The 20104-nt window shown below is 50.9% G+C and overlaps 1 protein-coding gene across 1 annotated transcript; it reads right to left on the bottom strand.

Moving 5' to 3' along the window:
• Nucleotides 1–496: 496 nt before the first annotated feature.
• Nucleotides 497–19601, bottom strand: CTC1 (CST telomere replication complex component 1). The gene is made up of 23 exons (XM_058676028.1): nucleotides 19525–19601; nucleotides 14689–14852; nucleotides 10852–11089; nucleotides 10509–10720; nucleotides 10047–10188; nucleotides 7438–7731; nucleotides 7210–7338; nucleotides 6506–6738; nucleotides 6224–6401; nucleotides 5948–6148; nucleotides 5317–5443; nucleotides 4660–4774; nucleotides 4251–4575; nucleotides 4072–4161; nucleotides 3672–3865; nucleotides 2802–2890; nucleotides 2536–2710; nucleotides 2121–2198; nucleotides 1574–1718; nucleotides 1417–1481; nucleotides 1008–1173; nucleotides 800–926; nucleotides 497–651 (listed from the first exon to the last, which is right to left on the bottom strand). The coding sequence occupies exons 1-23, from the start codon at nucleotides 19555–19557 to the stop codon at nucleotides 512–514; spliced, it is 3660 nt and encodes a 1219-aa protein (XP_058532011.1). The 5' UTR covers nucleotides 19558–19601; the 3' UTR covers nucleotides 497–511.
• Nucleotides 19602–20104: the final 503 nt, after the last annotated feature.

The following is a 20104-nucleotide window of genomic DNA, read 5'->3' as shown; positions in this document are numbered from 1 at the left end:
CCCGCCTGTCACCTGGAGCTTCCTGCGGCCTCGGCGGACCACCACGCGCCCCCAGGACGGCCCCTTTGGGTCAGCATCAGACATGACCCAACCATTCCCACCCCACTTCCCCACACTTCATTCTCGGGGATCCCCAACTAGGTACTACGTCCTCTGCCGGACCAGCAGCTCTTCTCCAAGTCATCCTCTTCCGGCACAAGGGGTGAGATGATGGGAATGACGGACCGACCGGCGGGAAGGCAGGAGACCCGGGGCCCCAGGGATGAGTGAAGATGAGCCCCGTCACCAGAAGGCTTTATTGCCGGCACCCCGTCGCACAGTCACAGCCCCGGTGCGCAGGGGCGCCTCCAGCCACAGAGGGAAGGATCCCGCAGCTTGGCCCTGCGGCTGCTCCCAGTCTCTCCCAGGCACGCTGGCACTGCCAAGGCCAGCCCCGGCAGTGGGGCCCAAACAGGGGCAGCGCGGGGAAGGACCCGGGCCCCCGGCTGCCGGGTTGGCGAGGCCTTGCAGTTTAGGGCGCGGAGACAGAGGCCCCTACCGAGGCGGGGGGCGCGGGCTCCTGGATGGACAGGCAGGACAGCCGCAGCCGGGGGTTCACTCGCGTCAGCAGAGGGCGCTCTCCACACACGAACTGCTGCAGCCGAGGCGGTTCTGAAAACGCAGAGCGGGGAAAGCTCACTGCGCCGCCAGGGGCTCTCATTTCCCACCAGAAACCCCCTCTCCGTTCCTCATCCCCGTTCCCCTCCCAGGAACCTGCCGTCTGCATCATCTCCCCCGCCATTCCCAGCTCCACCTGTACCTAAAGGGGCGATGTTAGACGGCTTCTTCTCAAGTTCAAAAGCAAGCACGATGGGGCGGAGGACGCAGGGACTCGTACACAGCGTCCGGAGAAAGTGGGTTAAGGACTCACCGACCCGGGCCGACGGCTAGAAAAGAAGTTCAGGATTACCCAAGGCCCTGGCTCCGACAGCTCCTGCCCAAGCCCCCAGCTCCCCAGCCCTGCTCACCTCCGGTTGGGCCCCAGAGCCCGTAAACTGCAAGGCCACTTTCCCTGGCCCCCGGACCAACTCCAGGAGGGCCGTCCACTCACTGGGACCCAGCCCCAGGGCTGCTGCCACGTGATGGTTGTTGCAGGTCACCAGGGCCGCAGCAGTTCCATCCTCCACCAGGAGCCTGGGGGCCGGGGAGGAAAACAGCAGCTCCACAGCCAAGCCAGGTGGCTAGTCCCTTGACCCACAGGCTTTCTGGACCCCCTGGGGCCTTTCTTTAGCTCATTTCAATCATTCATTCATTCAAAAAGTATGCAGCCACTCCCACCAGCAGGGAATCGGAATCAGGCTTACCCAGCAAGAGCAGAGTTAAGTGCACTAGCAGAAAGTACAGGGGTTGCCACATGTGGCCACTGTGGGTACTCACCTGATACTGGCCTGGCTGATGGACATCTGAGTGGAGCAAGCAGGGCTCTGACGGATGCACCTGCCCTGAGATGAAGACAGTGCTTGAGAAAATGCTTTAGGTCCTGGTACCTCCCCTGGCCTGCCACCCCCTGCTCAGCCTGTGCCCTCTCTCTCACCTGGGGGCAGAGACTGGTACAGCGAGCACAAATCCAGTGCAGCTGGAGGCTGAAGACGGAAACTATATGACAGGAGACAGTGGCCTGGAAGGGGATTTGGTCGCCCCGCACAAGTTGGGCCAGGTAGATGCTGGGCAGTGGAACACTGGAGAGAAAGAGGTTGAGAAGTGGGGGAGGAGGCCCTGTTGGGATTAACAGGGAAGGGACAGCAGTGGGCCCCCTGCTCTCCTCGAAGTCCCCTGGACCCTGCCCCCATGCAGATCCCTGATTTCTAAAAGTCACCCACTGGTTTTCAGCAAGAACGCAGAGATGTTCAGTCCAGAATGGAAAGCCTTCAAGAGACTAGAACCAAGACACCCTACATCTCTGGGCAAAATGACAGGTACTGGGGCCTCGGTGATCTGAGGCAGAGGGAATTTTCCCGACAAGAACATGCACTGCTAGGATGAGAAGACCCAACTCAGGACAAACTTGGGGAGCCAGGAACGTGCGTGACATGCAGGTGTGAAGCCATGAAGCTTAGCAGTCCGGACCGTGGGATGCTGACCTGACTGTGCTCTCCGGGGGAAAATTCAGGATCTGCATGTAACTGGATGACCGGAAACAACAGTAAACATTGTGGGATCTACAAGTGGAAAAAGAGCAGAGAGGCGGAGGGGAATGACATCAAACTGTGGGGTGCTGGGACTGAAGGATCCTGACTCACAGGCTTGTCCCCTTGCCACGAGGGATGTCTGGAGGGGAACCACAGGGCAGGGCGGACGGACATACAGAAAGCGGTGCTGCAGAGTGGGTGCAGCAGCCCCCGCAGGGGAGCTGGGTATGTGGAGAGTGGCCCACGGGACACCCCCCTGGGTATGTGGAGAGTGGCCCACGGGACACCCCCCTGGGTATGTGGAGAGTGGCCCACGGGACACCCCCCTGGGTATGTGGAGAGTGGCCCACGGGACACCCCCCTTCACCTGGAAACCTTCTTCTCCAGCTGGCTAAAGTGGATCAGGGCTCCTGGGAGGACTCCTTGCAGGCAAGGCCAGTGTGGGTCTTCAACATAGATGTCCAGGTGAGGGGGGAATTCACAGTCAGCAGTTTGCAGGACCACGGTCAGCCTCACTGCCCGGTGTGTGGTCCTGCCATCCTCTGCAGCAGTGGGGAGACTTGGTGAGATGGGTCAGGACTGTTCTGTCCCGGCCTTCCCATTCACACCCCTTGCCAGAGTGAGGGCCCATACCAGGCTTCCTCCTCACAGGCCCCTGAAGTGGCTCACACAGCGTCCGTGACAAAATCTTGGCCGAGAAAGACACCAAGGAGTCGTTGGAGCTGGAAGGTCAGAGGAAGACACAGAATGGAGACGCATGAAAGCTCGTAGCTGTGAGGGTAAGACCCAAAGAGAGGCAGAGGGAAAAACATCTCTGCTAGGAGGCAACACACGTAGGGACCCTAAGCTTTGTCAAACCACATACTACAAAGGGACAGGGCTTGGGGAAAGATGGCATGGAGCAGAAGAAACCCACGCCACCTTGGGACCAGGGCTCTTGCCAGTGTTCGATCCAGACTTGTCGCCAGTGTCTCTGGCAGGGCATCACTTGAGCATGCATTGAGGCTCACACCACTGCCTCCAAATCCTACGTCCCTAAATCATTCACCTCTACCAGAGGCGAACTCCGTGAAAGTTACAGACAGTCCACTGGGATTTCATCTTCCCTTCCCAGGGGCAGACCATCTCAGCAGCTTCTCTTGGTACTGGTGGCCACTCTGGAAAGCTTATACAAAGAAAGTCCACTTGTTCTGGGAGTTCCAAATCAGCCACGTTTTTTGCACTATAGGGAGGCCTTTCTCTAGATCTGCATCTCTCTTCTTTATCTTTTAATTTCCTTTCCTTGCTGAGGAGTTGCCTTATTTTTGAGGGGGCCTGCTCATGTTCATAGCAAGCTGGCGGGGTGCAGGGGATCAAGAATGGAGCTCAACTTCCCTTCTACCCTGATGTCATTCCTTTGACCACAGAAGCACCCATAGCAGCATGTGACAACAGAGAATAGACCTCCCTGGCACAGGCTAAGAGGGTATGACCAGTGAGCCAGAGGGGCGGGCAGACCCTCACCTGCCACTGAGCAGGTGGTTCAGCGATGATTCGGGTAGTGTCCTGTTCTCACTCAGTACATCAGCAATGTCCTGGGAGCTCTCCAGCTCCAAGATCCACTCGTCCCGGACCACGAGGCAGGACACGCAGCCAGCCAGCTCCAGAGGACGCTGGGAGATGCATGATGACTCACTGGCCTCAAATGTCCTGGGTGTCTGCGGGAAACAGGAAGACAGCTGCTGAGGGATGCTACCGTGGGCTGTGTTGTTTCAGGAAGCGATCTCAATGCAGACAGTCTTTCTGGCTGATCTAAATCCACTTTCGCAAGAAGATCTGGGGGACAAGGCACTGGCATAGCTTCTCCACACTCCAACCCCCAGTCAGCTCTGTGGAGATGGCTATGATGAAACAGGGCACTCACTGGGGGGCCGGGAGCTACGAGTCGGTACACTTGCCCAGGGTACACGAATGTAAACCAGCGGACTGAAGAGCCATGGAAGATGAGGAGAACCTGTGCACAAAGACAGCGGTATGCTGCAGTTCCAGGCAAGGCCTCAGGGCACAGGAGGTCAGCTCCTAGATCTCTGAGCCCCGACTTACCTTCTGATCCTCATTCTCATCTCCCTGGGGTTCAGGCGGGCCCCACTCAGCCCCCTGTTTCTTCTGGGTGCCCCCAAGCCAGCTCCCGGACACATAGAAACTGAGAGTTGGCCTGGGCCCCTCAGGACTGTTTCTTGGGGGGGCACAGCAATTCCGCCTCATGAGGCCCTCCTTGTGGGACACTAGGAACAGCCGGCTCTGTTCCATAACGGGTGCCTCCGGGTAGGTGGACTCTATTGAAGAAGATCCTGAGGGGAAGGCATGAATGAAGGCTCGAGGCACAGGGAGGATGAGGGCGTCCGCCAGGAAGAACTGGGCATAGATTCTGTGGGGAAGCCAAGGAAGAGGCAGGTCAACTCTCGGCCTCCCCAGCTGCCCCAGGCCCTCGCCATCCCTGAGACCCCACCACCTGGCCTGCCGCTTGTTGATGAAGTTGGTCTGGCCCAGCTCCTTCCAGGAGGGGAAGGCGCTCCGGATGTTCCTCTCCACAATCAGCTGGAACTTCTCCACCCGTACCAGGCAGCCTGCAATGACAAGGCCCTCTGGTCTAGCATGAGAACACGGGGTGGAGAGTGAAAGAGAAGTTCCTGCAGGTCTCACTGCCCCCTCTAAATTGCTCCCTAAAACACTGTGAAGACCTGCAGCTGAGCGCCCCCAGAGAGGGGAGCATGGTGCCTCTACAGATGGCTTCAGCCCTGGATCCAGTCCTGCACCCAGCTGCCCAGGCTGAAAGGCCCGGATGGTACTTTCTGACAAATTCCGAAAATGCCTGGGGTCTAAATCTAGGAAACTGTCCACTTCAGGATTCCCTTAAACACGAACTCCAATAAGCCCAAATAAGAGCTTCTGTTTCTAAACTAAGAATTGGAATCCTGTCAAAAACTCAGCATAGGAGCTACAGGGAGAAATGAAGGCTGGGAACGGTCGCTCCTTCTCTCTACCTGCCACGCTGTTCTCCTGAACTTCTCCCAAAGCTAGTGATCAACACATGTCCCTTCAGCACCTCCTACCCAGGCACCTCTCCAGGTTACCCCAGTTCCCCCCCACCACCGCCTTCTTTCCAAACCTAGGAGCTTTGTGTCCATGAGGGGTTGTGAGTGCTCGACCAGGATCAGGCAAGGCAGACAACCACTTTGGTCCCGAAGTTGCAGAAAAGCTTTATGACACGAAGCTGTCAGGATTCCAAGTAGAACCTGCATGAAGATCAAGAAGATGAAAAAGTCTCTGCTATTTATTGAACAGGCACTGGGCATCCACGCTGTGCCCGATGCTGACCTCACAACAATTACATTTGGGGTGGGGGAAGAACAACACGAAAAAGCCCACATGTGCTCATAGTTTAACAGCAGGAGGGAAAGAATACAAGTTGGAGCTGGAGGCAAGAGCTTACACACGACTTCATGGGATGTGGTAAGGGAGCCTGGCTTCATTTTAGACGCTCTGAGAACCGAAGGTCTGGGCTCTCAGGGAAAAGCACTCAGATTTAGGCAAGAGTTCTGTAAACCAACTTACAGTTCTACCTCCTTTCTAGTTGCTGCAGGAAGAATGAATTGCTAAGGGCCAAGATCATATGAACAGCCTAGGCAGAAAGCCAGCACAGTCAAAGTGACAGTTACTTGGTAATGGCAATGAGGATGAGGGAAAAAAAAAAAACAAAAACAAACAGTAAGCCCCCTGAGCTGGGTGAGCTCCCTTACCTGGGTTGGGTAAAAGGCAGAGGGCAGCAGATTGAGCCAGGACCAGGCCAGGCGGTGATTGAGTTGGCTGCTGGTTAGGTGGGCAGCTTCTGGAAGGGGCAGGAGGGCCTTTGGCTCAAAAGAGGCCCACGCCCTGCGCTCTGCCTCCTCTCGCAAGGTGGCCAGCAGTGGGAAGCAGCAGGGGGTCTGCAGCCTAGAGTACTGAGGGCAAGAGAAGAGACATCCGATAGTGTCCCCTGGCAGCAGCCCGTCGCCCACCTTCCACAGTTCCCCTACTTTCAGAAGAGGACAGCGATGTGGCTCGATGAGGATCTCATTGAAGACCTTGCGAGGGTGGCATTCTGCTGGAGTCAGAGCATCCAGAGTGGGGGACACAAGCTGAAAGCCCAGGCCTTGGTTCCCGGGAGAGGAACGTTGTAGGAACTGGGGGAGTCTCAGCACGTGGGGACACAGCCTTGGGCAGGGAAAAAAGGCAATCACTTTCCCAGCAAGAATGCTGCCCCCCCAGGAGTCTGCTGCCCTACTTCCACCGCCCCTGCCCCACATCCCCTTTCTTACTTGCAGGCCAGCTCCTCCAGAGCCTTGGAGGCCCAAAGGTAGAGAGGAAGACTTAACTGACGCTCCCATATCAGTTGCTCATACAGAGAGGCCCCGTAGACCTGGTAGGCCGACTGAGTGCTGGGCTTCTGAGGAGAGAAGCCCCGAACCACAACAGCGCCATGGAAGCAGGGGGCCAGCACCGGGATCTTTGTCCCTCCGCCCACTGACTGCAGGAGGTGAACATCCAGGAGCTGGGGAAAGCAGACAAAGTGAGAGTGGAAGCAAAGCTCCCAAGTCAACAGCCCCAGGCAAGCTGGCTGCACTTTCCACCGGCTGGGTCCCAGAGGACATCCCACACTGGCTGGTCCTCATGCCTCACCTCCCATCAGGACCACCCCCTGAGGTCAGCCTCCTAGAGCCCAGGTGGCTCCTGGCTGAACAAGTGTAGCTTTGGCCTCTCCCAGAGCACCTACCATCATTCTGGTCCTCAGCCTATGCTTCAGGTTCTTCTGTGAAGCAGGTGCTCTGGCTTGGCCCTCTCCCAACACCCCATAAACTTCTTGCCAACCTAAAGCCTTCCTTCCTAACATAGCTATCCCTAACAATACTCCAGTTATTTGTATCATTTTTTGGTGTGTGTAAGTTACCCTGTGAAGGGACCAGCCAGCAGAAGAGTAGCTGCTCAGAGGTTCCCTCACCCTCAGGCCTGACCTCTCACATACCTTCAGATGGACTCCTGGCCGCATCACCCGCCTGAAGCAGTGGAACTGCTGGTAGGCGAGGCAGAGCCCCAGCTGCCCGTCCAGCTCATAGAAGCCGGCAGGCTCATTAAACACACCCGTGACTGTTCCCTGTGGAGAGGTCAGAGGCCAGTTAGTAACAGTTTCCTTCCTCCTCAGAGACCCACAACATTTGCCCCACAAGTTCCCACATCTCCCCTTCACTCTCACCTCATAATGCAAGAGCTTGGAGTCCCGGTCAAGATCTTTTTGCCTCTCACTGTCCTGAGAGCTGCTATCCTGGGAGCTGCTAGACATAGAGTAAGCTTGGGGATCAGGCTCTAAGAGGGATTCTTCTAACTCCAGCTCCTGCACACAATCTGGCTTAAGCGGCATCAGCTGGGAGGAAGGACCGGTTGTCCAAACACGGTATCGGTGACCACGGACCTTGGACGCTCGCAGTCCTGTCAGCACGTAAGCCCTGTCAAGCTGAAGGACTCGGTGCCATACCAGGTGGCTGGGGTTCTGGTTGGAGCAGAGGCAGGCAACACAACATGGGACACACTGCTGGCAGCACTGTTTCCCCACCAGAGTCTTCTCCATCGCCTGGCCCTTGTACGCCTTCCCTCCCCTGCCTCAGCCTCTAGGTTTGCAGAGCACCTCTCAGCCCGGAGGACTTGCAGGGTGTCTCCTCTCTCACAGAAAGTGCCAACTATCCCCTAATCCCTTTCCCAGGATGTACATCACCCCCTAAAACTTCCTTTACAATATATAAATATCCTTCTAAGAACAAAAAAAAATTCACTAATGTAACAACATGTAATCAATACAAGTATCCAGTATTAGAACAGATGTTAAGGAAACTATGACAAACTGTTTCCTCTTTTCCAATTTATTTCAAACCACTGGGGAATGCAGACTTTAACTAACTAATTACACAGAGCCATTTACGGTCATGTGTCAAAAATGATATGTATTCTGCAAAGGCACAACACACATTGAAAAGAGAGCGGTGACAGACTTCTGGTGAATAAAGATGAACTTGAACAGTGCCCTGAAGGAGCCGAGTCTCTCCTATCCAAAATGCTTGAGGCCTGCTGTAGTTTGAAAGTGACTCAGCTTCCCAAATCATGCAGATCCTGAGAACCCAAGGCTGCTTTTAACAGCAGATAAATGGATTAAGGGGTGGAGGCATCATCCAATTACGGTGTCTGAGAGGCGGGCCTGGTGGGAAGTCTGCAACCTCCTCTTCTCTCTTAGCAATTCAAGCCCCATGTATCCTCTAGGAGGGCTGGGTTAGGGCTAAAATCCTCACAAAGCCTGCTCCCACACAATAAGCTCTGGCTGACCTGTTGGAACAGTTACACACTACACCACACACCTTGGAAACTACACACAGCCTCAAATAGTTCTGTTTATTTCACACATCACTACAAGATCCACAGTAAGATAATAAATCACCAGAAAAACATATTCTACTCCAAGCACATTTCTCCAACATAGATTATAATACTCAAGTGAACGAGCCAACAGAATTTTCTAACAGTGTCTGGGAAATTTAGAATATTCTCAAGTAGAGATAATGTTTAAGACTCTCTTTAAGCTGGAAAGAAAAATTAAAATAAAAAATCTGGGCAGCTACTATATATGTGTGTATGTATGTATTACATACATATTGACATATTGTATATACGTATCAATATACATATATGTACATCATGTTTTTATATATATATATATATAAAAATTAACTAGTCTTCCCCTTGCAAGTGCTGGAATCCCATATGGGCATCGGTTCATCTTCCAGCAGCTCCGCTTCCCATCCAGCTCCCTGCCTGTGGCCTAGGAAAGCAGTGGAAATGGCCCAAAGCCTTGGGACCCTACACCTGCAAGGGAGATCCTAAAGAAGCTCCTGGCTCCTGGCTTATGGATCAGCTCAGCTCTGGTCGTTGCAGTCATTTGGGAAGAAACCAGTGGACAGAAGATCTTTTTCTGTCTCTCTTTCTCTCTGTAAGTCTGCCTTTCCAATAAAAATAATCTTTAAAAAATATATATTATACATTTGAAAGGTTGAGAGGAAGAGAGAGGGAAGGAGGGATAGAGAGAAAGAGATGGAAAGGGAAGGAAAGGGAGAGAGATTGCTCTTCCATCCTCTGGTTGGCTCCTCAAATGCCCACCACAATCAGGGGCAGGTCAGGCTTAGGTCAGGGGCCAGAAGCTCCATCTGTGTGTGCAACAGGGACCCAGGCCCTTGGCCCCCCATTCTCTGCCTCCAAGTACATTAGCAGGAAGCTGGGTGGGATGTATGGAGTAGCTAGGACTCCATCTGGCACACTTAATACAGATTGTGTGCTTAAACCTGCTGGGCCATAATGCCTGCCTCTTGGTCATCCTTCTAATGCAGAGGAAAACAAACAAGTAATTCTGGCAGATTTTAAAAGTGTCATATACCCAGGGGTGGTAGGAGTGCATGTGTGTGCACGCACACTTACACACATGTTATGACACAACTGGCTAGACAGCATCCACATCACATTGACGGGTAAAATCCTGCCTCCACTTTCAATCCAACTTCCTGCCAACGCCCTTGGGAGGCAGCAGTACCTGAGAGCCAGCCACCCACTGTGGCTCTGACTTTCAAATGAATAAAAATGATTAAACCTGTTTTCAAACCTTCATGTACACAACAGAAGCACTGTCTGCTCAACTGAACTGCACAACCACCAGGCCCTGCCCCTCCCTGGAACTGTGCTCTCCAGGCCTGTTCCAGACATCAGCCTTCCCCCACTGTCCTCACGTCTGGCACCCCACCGCGGCCCCGGAAGGACCCTGACCCTCACCTGCACGATGACAGACACACGGCTATCAGGTGCCGATGGCCTGCCTAGAGACAGGACGAAGTAAGCTTTCTTTTGATTCCTCACCAGAGCACTCAATCCAATCAGAGTTCCAGCCAGGTTCAGCTGCAATACCTTGGGCTTGCTGAGAGGGAAGAGAATAGGAAGAAGTTATGTTCATTTTTCTTCTCTTTTTTATCCCCCTACAAATGTCTCCCTTCCCACTGTAAAAAAATAACCTGGTAGTGATACAAAGTGTCCATAGCCCAAAGCCATTACTCTAAAAACTTAACTCTTCTTACCCTTAAATAAGGCAAAATTCCCCCTGAGAATCCAACCTGTAGCATTCTTAACACTTTAAGCTCCATCTATCTCTTCATTTGGAATATCCCATTCCTATTAAGATCAATACCTTCCCTTCCTTCCACTGACCCACCATCCTCCCCCTGGAGAGGCAAAAATTACCTGACTGAGAGCAGGCAGGAAGCAGTCTCCGGGTAGAATACAGGAATGGGCACGGGGGGGTCAGGATCAATGGTCAAAGGAAACACTGGCACAGGGGCATCCCAGAGTTCCAAGTGCCCCTGACCTGAGGAATTCCATCTGGCAGGAGGAAGGTAACTCCAACTGGGGAACAGAAAGAGATGGCCCAACCAAGAAAGGTCCAGATCTATGAGCTAGAAAAGACCAAGAGCAATGGTGATCCATGACCCTGGCATCCAAGCCACTGCCTCAAGCTTTCATCACCTGTCTTGACCCCTTAGACACCTGTTAGGACCTGTGCATATGACCTCACCCTTCCACTCACCTCACAGCCCAGGGTTCCAGTGTTATCGCTCACATACAGGCTTCCATTCCTGAAGTCTTGCTCCGAGTCTTCAGGCAGGTCAGTCAGCGTCCCTACAAATATCAGTTGCTCCCGAGGCAGGGGGCTTCCATTGGGTTCAGCTTTTTTGGTCCAGGCCTGGTGCTGACTACTGCTCCAGGACAGGTGGCTGCAGCATGGGTGAAGCTGGTGTGCCAGGAGGTCCTCTGCTGAGACAAAGCTGTAAAGCAAACAGTGCACGAAGCCCTGCAAAGCCAGGTCCAAGCCTGCAAGGTGACTCCCAACCTAGAAAAAATCTCAATGCCGAGGAAAGGCTGATGGGAAATGTGGATTGAGATGAAATTTGCTTGACTGAATGAAGGGGGAAGAAAATGAGAACAGGAATTCAGTCTAAGGGCTGGGTGATAGGCTGGGACAAACAGAAAAAGCCAGTGCTGAGGGTCTGGAATGTGGTGCCAGGAAGAGGATCCAGGAGGACCAAAGGAAACAAGTGTGTGCGGAGTCCACTACAGATGACATAACCAGTTCCCTGGAAAGTTTCTCAACTCTCAGCTCTGTAAACTCCAAGGTGGCTGCAGGGGCCTGGTGCCTCAGCGGCAGAGGCCTCAGCCGAGTTTCTTGCCTAGTCTAGGATCTTACGGAGCAAGAGACTGGCTAGGAAGCTGCCTGAAACTGTGAATGTTGTACTTGACATAAACAAGCGATCAAAGTGATAAGTTCACATCTTTATAATATCATTACTCTTTTGCATTTACGCTTCTGTGATTTTTTTCTTTAGGTCGAAAAGAAACAGGATAGGGTTATAGAACATCCCAGCTAATCCTCCTTACTGTGCTCAGGAACAGCACCCATGGGTGGGTGCTGAAGATGAAGCACATGGTTCCAGACAGTTACCTCCGTTAGCACTTTGGCTCTTTCTCAAAGGGAGCAGGAAGCTACCACATGGTTGACACCCTATTATGCACATTGTCTTAATGGGTCACAGTCAATAGTGCATTTACTCATATAAAACATTGTCAACAAGGCATTTACATTTAAATAAGACATTTTAAATAACACAGATTTGGAAAAGGCTCAAGATACAGCCTTCTGCTGGGTCAGTGCAAACTGGTATTCCTCCAGCAGGAACAACTTGAGGCTGAGGGCGCACAGCCCCTGTGAACTTGCACTTCCCTTCCTGATGGCTGGGATCTCCAGAGGAGGGGCTGAGGAGAATGACCAGAACACACCAGATAGGGAGGGGTTCTTGTCTGAATCTTTAACATTTTATTTTTATATTTACAAAAAAGAAGAATAATAAGAAGAAAATAATGAAGAAATGGGCCCAGCGTGATAGCTCAATGGCTAAATTCTCACCTTGCAAGCTCCGGGATCCCATATGGATATCAGTTTGTGTCCTGGCTGCTCCACTTCCCATCCAGCTCCCTGCTTGTGGCCTGGGAAAGCAGTCGAGGACAGCCCAAAGCCTTGGGACCCTGAATCCACGTGGGAGACCCAGAAAAAGCTCTTGGCTTCAGACTGGATCAGCTCTGGCCATTGTGGCCATTTGGGTAATGAACCAGTGGATAGAAAATCTTTCTGTCTCTCCTTCTCTGTCAATCTGTGTTTCCAATAAAAAATAAATGAATCTTAAGAAAAATAAAGAAATGAGGACTATAAGGCAAAATGTTGAAGCTCTAAAGCTGAGTACATGGAAATTTGTATATACCACGTCAAGAATGTGTGGTTTGGGGCCCGGCGCGATACTGCGGCAGTTCAAGTCCTAGCCTTGAATGTGTGCCAGGATCCCATATGGGCACCAGTTCGTATCCGGCAGTCCCACTTCCCATACAGCTCCCTGCTTGTGGCCTGGGAAAGCAGCCAAGTACAGCCCAAGGCTTTGGGACCCTGCGCATGGGAGACCCGGAAGAAGCTCCTGGCTCCTGGCTTTGGATTGGCTCAGCTCCAGATGTTGTGGCGGCTTGGGGAGTGAACCATCGGATCGAAAATCTTCCTCTCTGTCTCTCCTCCTCTCTGTATATCTGCCTTTCCAATAAAAATAACTAAATCTTAAAAAAAAAAAAAAGAATATGTGGTTTGGGTCCGCTGACTCTCTCATGGACAAGGCTTTCTCAATGAAGGAAGCACCTTGCCCACAGCAGCCCATCAGGTGCTATGGGCTTAGTAGGAGGCCAATGAAGGAGAAAGACACAATGTGTAAAAGTACAAGGTGACAGAAAACACAATTCAGTTGCCTTCTTACTAGTGATCGTGATCACTCCTCTGCACTGACGGGCAAAAAATAGCTAGCGTATCCTCCACTTAAGAAGGCTGGAAAATGGTCATTAAACACAGCCAAACAAAGGAATACCACAGAGCCTTTCAAATAAATTAACTAGAGCTGCACATATCAAAATGAATAAATCTCAGAAACACAAAAGACGTATCTCAGAGGATGTCAAACATGGTGCCATTTAAAGAAAGCCTAAGCTACATGAACTTTGACTGCACGCTGCTTAGAGATAGACACATAGGGAGTAAAACTACAATCATGTTAGTAAAACGCCCCACGTCGGAGACAACAGCTACTTCCAAGAGGGCATAAACAGGCTTCCTCCTGCAGGAGTCTCTAAGATCTTCCTGATGTCCTGGAGTCCAGTGACAGTCCCACAGGTTATCATATTCTGTCTCTGAAACCTGCTTAGTCACGAAGCCCTTTTCTTTTTTTTCTTTTTTAAGATTTATTTATTTTATTACAAAGTCAGATATACAGAGAGGAGGAGAGACAGAGAGGAAGATCTTCCATCCGATGATTCACTCCCCAAGTGAGCGCAATGACCAGTGCTGCACCAATCCGAAGCCGGGAACCAGGAACTTCTTCCAGGTCTCCCATGTGGGTGCAGGGTCCCAAAGGTTTGGGCCGTCCTCGACTGCTTTCCCAGGCCACAAGCAGGGAGCTGGATGGGAAGCAGGGCTGCCAGGATTAGAACCAGCACCCATACGGAACCCCAGATCATGCAAGGCGAGTACTTTAGCTGCTAGCCTACCATGCTGGGCCCATGATCTTCATTTTATGGTTTAAAAATCTGAGATACAGAGCCATACGTGACTTCAACAAGTGCAGAACTTCTTGTTGAAGACCCAAATTTAAAGTCTTCCAAGGATAGATATTGGTGGGGGTGGGTGGTTAGCTGGGTGTTGCAATACCACTGTTTCCTGAATCACATTGACAAAGTGCAGCAAGAAAAGGGCTTCGTGGGCCCGGCAGCGTGGCCTAGCAGCTAAAGTCCTTGCCTTGAACATGCCTGGATCCCAGATGGGCGCCGGTTCTAATCCCAGCTGCTCCACTTCCCATCCAGCTCCCTGCTTGTGGCCTGGGAAAGCAGTCGAGGACGGTCCAAAGCCTTGGGACGCTACACCCACCCGCATGGCAGACCTGGAAGAGGCTCTTGGCTCCTGGCTTCTGGTAGGTGCAGCTCCGGCCATTGTGGTCACTTGGGGAATGAATCAGTGAATAGAAGATCTTCATCTCTGTCTCTCCTCCTTTCTGTATATCTGACTTTCTAATGAAAATAAAGTAAATCTTTTTTAAAAATACCAGCTTCTTTCCTCAAGTTTTCTTTTTTTATTGTCCTCTCTTCCTGTAAACTTGAATTAAGCTGATTTGCAAGAACTTCAGAAAAAGTAATGCTTTAAGGAGAACAGGAAAAGCATAAGAAAAGAGACGTTTTTGAATAGGTAGTCCAAAACCTCCCCTTTCTTTGGTCACTTCAGCCTTTTATAACTATAGGTCTCTTCTACCCCAAATTCCGTCCCCTCGACTCAGCCATGTCTCCTTACCTGTAGCTGAGGGGCAGTGTGGAGTTCTGGGATCTCTTCTGAGACAGCCAGACGGTCTTCACACAGTCAATGACCAACTGTGGAAGCTGGGCATCGGGCTCCTTGCTGGCGGGACACAGCGTCTTCTGGATGAAGGTCTGGGCAGTCTGCAGCCAGACTTCCTCCTGAGGAAAGTGGAGCTAGCTGAAATGTTTTCAGGGCTAGCCCAGAAGCTTTATACAAGAATAAAGCAATAGGGCCCGGCGGCGTGGTGGCATGGCCTAGCGGCTAAAGTCCTCGCCTTCAAAGCTCCGGGATCCCATATGGGCGCCAGTTCTAATCCCGGCAGCTCCACTTCCCATCCAGCTCCCTGCTTGTGGCCTGGGAAAGCAGTTGAGGACGGCCCAATGCTTTGGGACACTGCACCCGCGTGGGAGACCCGGAAGAGGTTCCAGGTTCCCGGTTTTGGATCGGCGCGCACCGGCCCGTTGAGGCTCACTTGGGGAGTGAATCATCGGACGGAAGATCTTCCTCTCTGTCTCTCCTCCTCTGTGTATATCTGGCTGTAATAAAATGAATCAATCTTTAAAAAAAAAAAAAAGAATAAAGCAATAGAAAAAAAGAAAATTGAAGGGTACATGCCATGATCAAAGCACAGGAGTTTGGGAGGCTGGCATGATGGTGCTGCAAGCTAATCCCCTGCCTGCTTATGGTCTGGGAAAGCAGTGGAACATGGCTCAAGTCCTCAGGCTCCTGAACTCATGTGGGAGACTAGAAGAAGCTCCTGGCTTTGGATCAGCTCAGCTCCAGCCATTGTGGCCACTTGGGGAGTGAACCAGTGGATGGAAAATCTATTTCTCTTTCTCTCTTTGTAAAATCTTTCAAATAAAAATTAAAATATAAGTGAATTTAAAAAGTACTGGAATTTAGAACTTGAAACCTTTTCCTAGTCCAGCTGTAAAGTCACCTTAGCACTGGCCTCTTCAGTGATCCTTAAAATGGTTAACTGGAACATCTGTTTCCCTGCCTATCAGCAGAATACCGCACTGTCCTAGAAGTTCTCATAGCAACACCCACACACACCCTGCCTTAACAGCAACAAGCCTGGGACTGATGCTGTGGCAAAGATCCAAGCATCAGTTCTAGTCCTGGTTGCTCTACTTCTGATTCAGCTCTCAGCTTATGTACCCAGAAAAGCAGCAGAAGATGCCCCAAGTGCTTGAGTTCCAGCACCCACATGGGAGACGAGGAAGAAGCTCCAGGTTCCTGCCTGGCTGAGCCCTGGTCACAGTGGCCATTTGGGGAATGAACTAGTGGATGGAACACCTCTATTTCCCTTTCTGTAACTCTGAACTTCAATAAATAAAATACATTTTAAAATAATAATAACCCCCATGTTTAGTGCCAACCCTTATAACACATATTCAGTTCCAGAATCTCCAAGAATGGGCAAAATTATCTTTTTAAAGGAACTCCTTTAGGAGCAGGATTTATGGCATAATGAGTTAAGCCACCATCTGCACTGCCGACATCCTGTGTTGGTGCCAATTTAAGTTCTGGCTGCTTTATTTCCTGTGCATCACCCAACTTGTGGGCCTGAGACAGTGGTGGAAGATAGCCCAAGTCTTTGATGAGGTTCCTGGCTTATTTGAGAAGTGAATCAGCAAAATGGATGATCGTTTTTTCTCTACATAATTCAACCTTCCAAATAAGTAAATCATTTTAAAGATTTAATTTGTTTTTATTGGAAAGGCAGAGTTACAGAGAGAACGATCTTCTATCCACTGATTCACTCCTAAAATCGCTTGCAAAGGCCGGAGCTGAGCTGATCCAAAGCCAAGAGCTGGAGCTAGGAGCCTCTTGTTTCCCACGTAGCTGCAGAGTCCCAAGGTTTTCCCAGGCCACAAGCAGGATACTGGAATGCAAGTGGAGCAGCCAGGGCAAGAATCGGTGCCCATATTGGATACTAGCACTTACAGGATTGTTGATCCATCATGCCAGCTCCCCTAAACAAATAAATCCTAACATTTTTTTAATCCTTTAAATTGCTAAATAAAGAATAGGACATAGTACTTTGCTGTCATTCTACATATATATACATATAAATGTATTATGCATCAATATCAATGCAATTAATAGTATGTAAAAAGGATATAGGCAGGGTTGGCATTAAACTTAGGTTAAGGGTCTCCTTGGGATGTTCACATCCCATCTCAGAATGCCTGAGATTGAGCCCTGCCTCTGCTTCCAAAGTAGCTTTCTGCTAATGTACATCCTTGGTTGACAGCAGGTGGTGACCCAAGTCCTTGGCTCTCTGCCACTGTGGGAGGACCAGACAGGGCTGCTGGTTCCTGGCTTCAGCCTAGTTCAGTTCTGGCTGTTGCACACATTTGGGGAGTAAACCAGACCGTCACTGTGCTCTTGAAATAAAGGATTTGGGAAATCACACTTTAAAAAAATAATAATATAGCCATTTTATGATTTATCTATATTTGAAAGTCGTATTTTATAGGAAGAGATGGGGAGATAGAGAAATCTTCTGCTAGTTCACTCCCCAAACGGCCAAAATGGCCAGGGTGGAGATGGTCCAGAGCTGGGATCCAGGAGCGTCCTCCAGCTCTCCCATATGAGTGCAGGGGCCCATGACCCTGAGCTGTGCTCTGCTACCCTCCCAGGCCACGAGCAGGGAGCTGGATCAGAAATGGAGCAACCAGGACATGAACTGGCACTCCCAAGGAATGCTGAAGCCACAGAGCAGGGGATTACCCTGTGAGTTATCCTGTCAGACCTAGAAAGTATAATTTCTAATAATTAATTTTCTAAGAAATTGAAGGATGTGAATTTTTTTTAAAAAAACTTTATTTTTATTGCAAACAGATATACACAGAGGAAGAGACAGAGAGGAAGATCTTTCATCTGTTGATTCATTTCCCAAGTGACCACAATGGCCAGTGCTGTGCCCATCCAAAGCCAGGAGCCATGAGATCCTTCCAGGTCTCCCACACAGGTGCAGGGTCCCAAGGCTTTGGGCCGTACTCAACTGCTTTCCCAGGTCTCAAGCAGGGAGGTGGATGGAAAGCGGGGCTGGAGGGATCAGAACCGGCGCCCATCTGGGATCCTGGTGCATTCAAGGCAAGGACATTAGCCGCTAGGCCACCATGCTGGGTCCCGATATGAATTTTTTAAGACATTTATTTATTTAGACAGAATTACAGAGAGAGAAAGCACATGCCTCCACCCACTGGTTCACTCCCCAAATGGCTACAACTTCCAGGCCGGGGTTAGGCAGAAGCCAGGAGCCAGACCTCTCATGTGGGTGCAGGAATTCAAGCACTTGGGTCATCTTCTCCTGCTTTCCCAGGTGTATTAACAGGCAGTTGGATCAAAAGTGGAGCAGCCAGGACACAAACCATCACCCATATGATGTCAGTGTTGCAGGAGCAGCTTAACCTGCAATGCCAGCTCCAAGGGTATGGAATTTGAGTTCTCACAGGAGATATATATATATATAAAATAGCAGACAATTCCACTGGGTTTCTTTCCTGTTCTATTTTTTTCAGCTAAGATGTGAACTCCTGAGCAAATGACAGACCAATCAACCAACTTTATATCTTTAATACTGCAGACCTGGACATACAGTGGCCACTCTCTGCCTTTTTAGAATTAGTATTTTATTCTGGAAATGAAAAAATTGTATTCTCATCTGAGAATGCAGATTTTAAAATCATTATTCTAAACATGAAAGAGTTATTTTCTCATCTGAGAGTGCACCCGATTGGTAAAGCAATTAGATTGTTTTGGAAGTACTGTAAGAGCTGGGGGTGCATAAATTTCCTTCATTGGGTTGTACCTTCTTTTACCTTTTTTCTCACTAATATTTCCTTTCCCTCATTTTTTTTTTTTAGCCAGAGCCAGATCATAGAGTTTTTTAATCACAGGCGTGTTGTGAGAGAAGGGGCACAGGGATTTGGTGTCTTCTCTGAGCCCAGTACCCTCCAGGGACCTCATGGTATGTCATTTTAGGGAAAGGGAGTAGCTTGGCTCTGTCCCAGAGGCAAGCAGTTTGATTTAAAACGCTGATGACATCGTCCAACAGCGCTGAGGGGTAGGGCCTTCGTGCTCCTCGGTCCTCCGGGCTGCTTGACACAATCAGGCACGCATTCCTGCACCTGCGAGGCCCCACGGGTCCTGTCCCACAGCCAGGGAATCTTCGGCAGCTTGTATGTTCTAGAAGACCTCAACAGCCTTCGAGAAGGCCCTACCGGTAACCTTCGTCTTCAGCTGCCCCGCGGACATAAAAACCGCATCCTAGATCTTCATACCTTCTGTCTTTTAGCTCCTATTCCCGGTGGGCCAAGCACTGAACCCACTTTTTAATATCGCTGCCTCCATGTGACATCCCCTACGTGTTGTTAAAAAGGCAAACCGATATCCTTCTGTGATTCCTACATTTTCATCGCGTTTCTGCTTACACCCTACAACGCCTCCACTGGCCCGCAGGTTGGAGCTGCCAAGGCCACCTGTCCTCCCTCAGCTGGCCAGCGCTGACCCCCGTGCTCATCCTCGGCCCCACCGTTCCCACATCCACTTGTTCCAGCCATCTTCCCCGCCCTGGAGCCCGGGGCGTGGACGCAGACGAGTTGACCGCTCCTGGCGAGCGCCGCGCCGAGCAAAATAACACAAACCGAAAAAGAGACGAGCGCGCCACCCGCCTCACGGCTCTCCTCAGGCCGGGCCCGACGCGGCCGGTCAAGTGAGAAGGCCGGGAGAGATAAGGAAACAACATAAAAACAAAGAATATCCAGACACGGTGGGAGGGGGAAAAAAAATGGACAACGGAGAGAGAGCGGCACTCACGGAGCTGGCGGGCCGAGCCCCGCGCGAAGCCATGACGCAGCTGACAGCGCCGGCCCGAGGCTGCGCGCGAGGGCTCACGGGAGGGCCCCGTGACGTGGGGGGCGTGGCGTGGCGGCCCCGCCCCCTCGGGAGCCCAGTTCCGCAGGTTCGCATCCTAACCACCCCCCCAAAAAAATAATATTAAAGCATCCTGATCCTGCCCAGCGGACGCAGCCAGCACGCTCATTCCAACATACAATAACTGATTGACGTAAGTGCTTTTTACCTGTCTTTTCTTCTCACTGAATTGTGAGCTCCTAGGAGTCCAGCTCTGTTCTATTTACTGTTACATTCTACACCTAAAAAGGAAGCTTAAGGCTAAATGACTAGTTCATTCATAACTGCTTCAGGTGTCTATTATTCCTGATTCAATCCATCAGTGATCAATACACACAGCTTAACGGGCAGTAGGGTACATGGAATTTTCTCACACAGGTGGGCAGGGACATTCGAAGGTTCTGAGGGTAGAGTTGTGAAGAAAACATAGACTCCTGAGTATTGATGAATGGAAACTGGGGACAGCACTTGTAGTAGCAGACCT

The sequence above is a fragment of the Ochotona princeps genome, chromosome 17, assembly GCF_030435755.1.
Source record: "Ochotona princeps isolate mOchPri1 chromosome 17, mOchPri1.hap1, whole genome shotgun sequence".
NCBI lineage: Eukaryota > Metazoa > Chordata > Mammalia > Lagomorpha > Ochotonidae > Ochotona > Ochotona princeps.
This window is presented reverse-complemented; position numbering and strand designations above follow the sequence as displayed.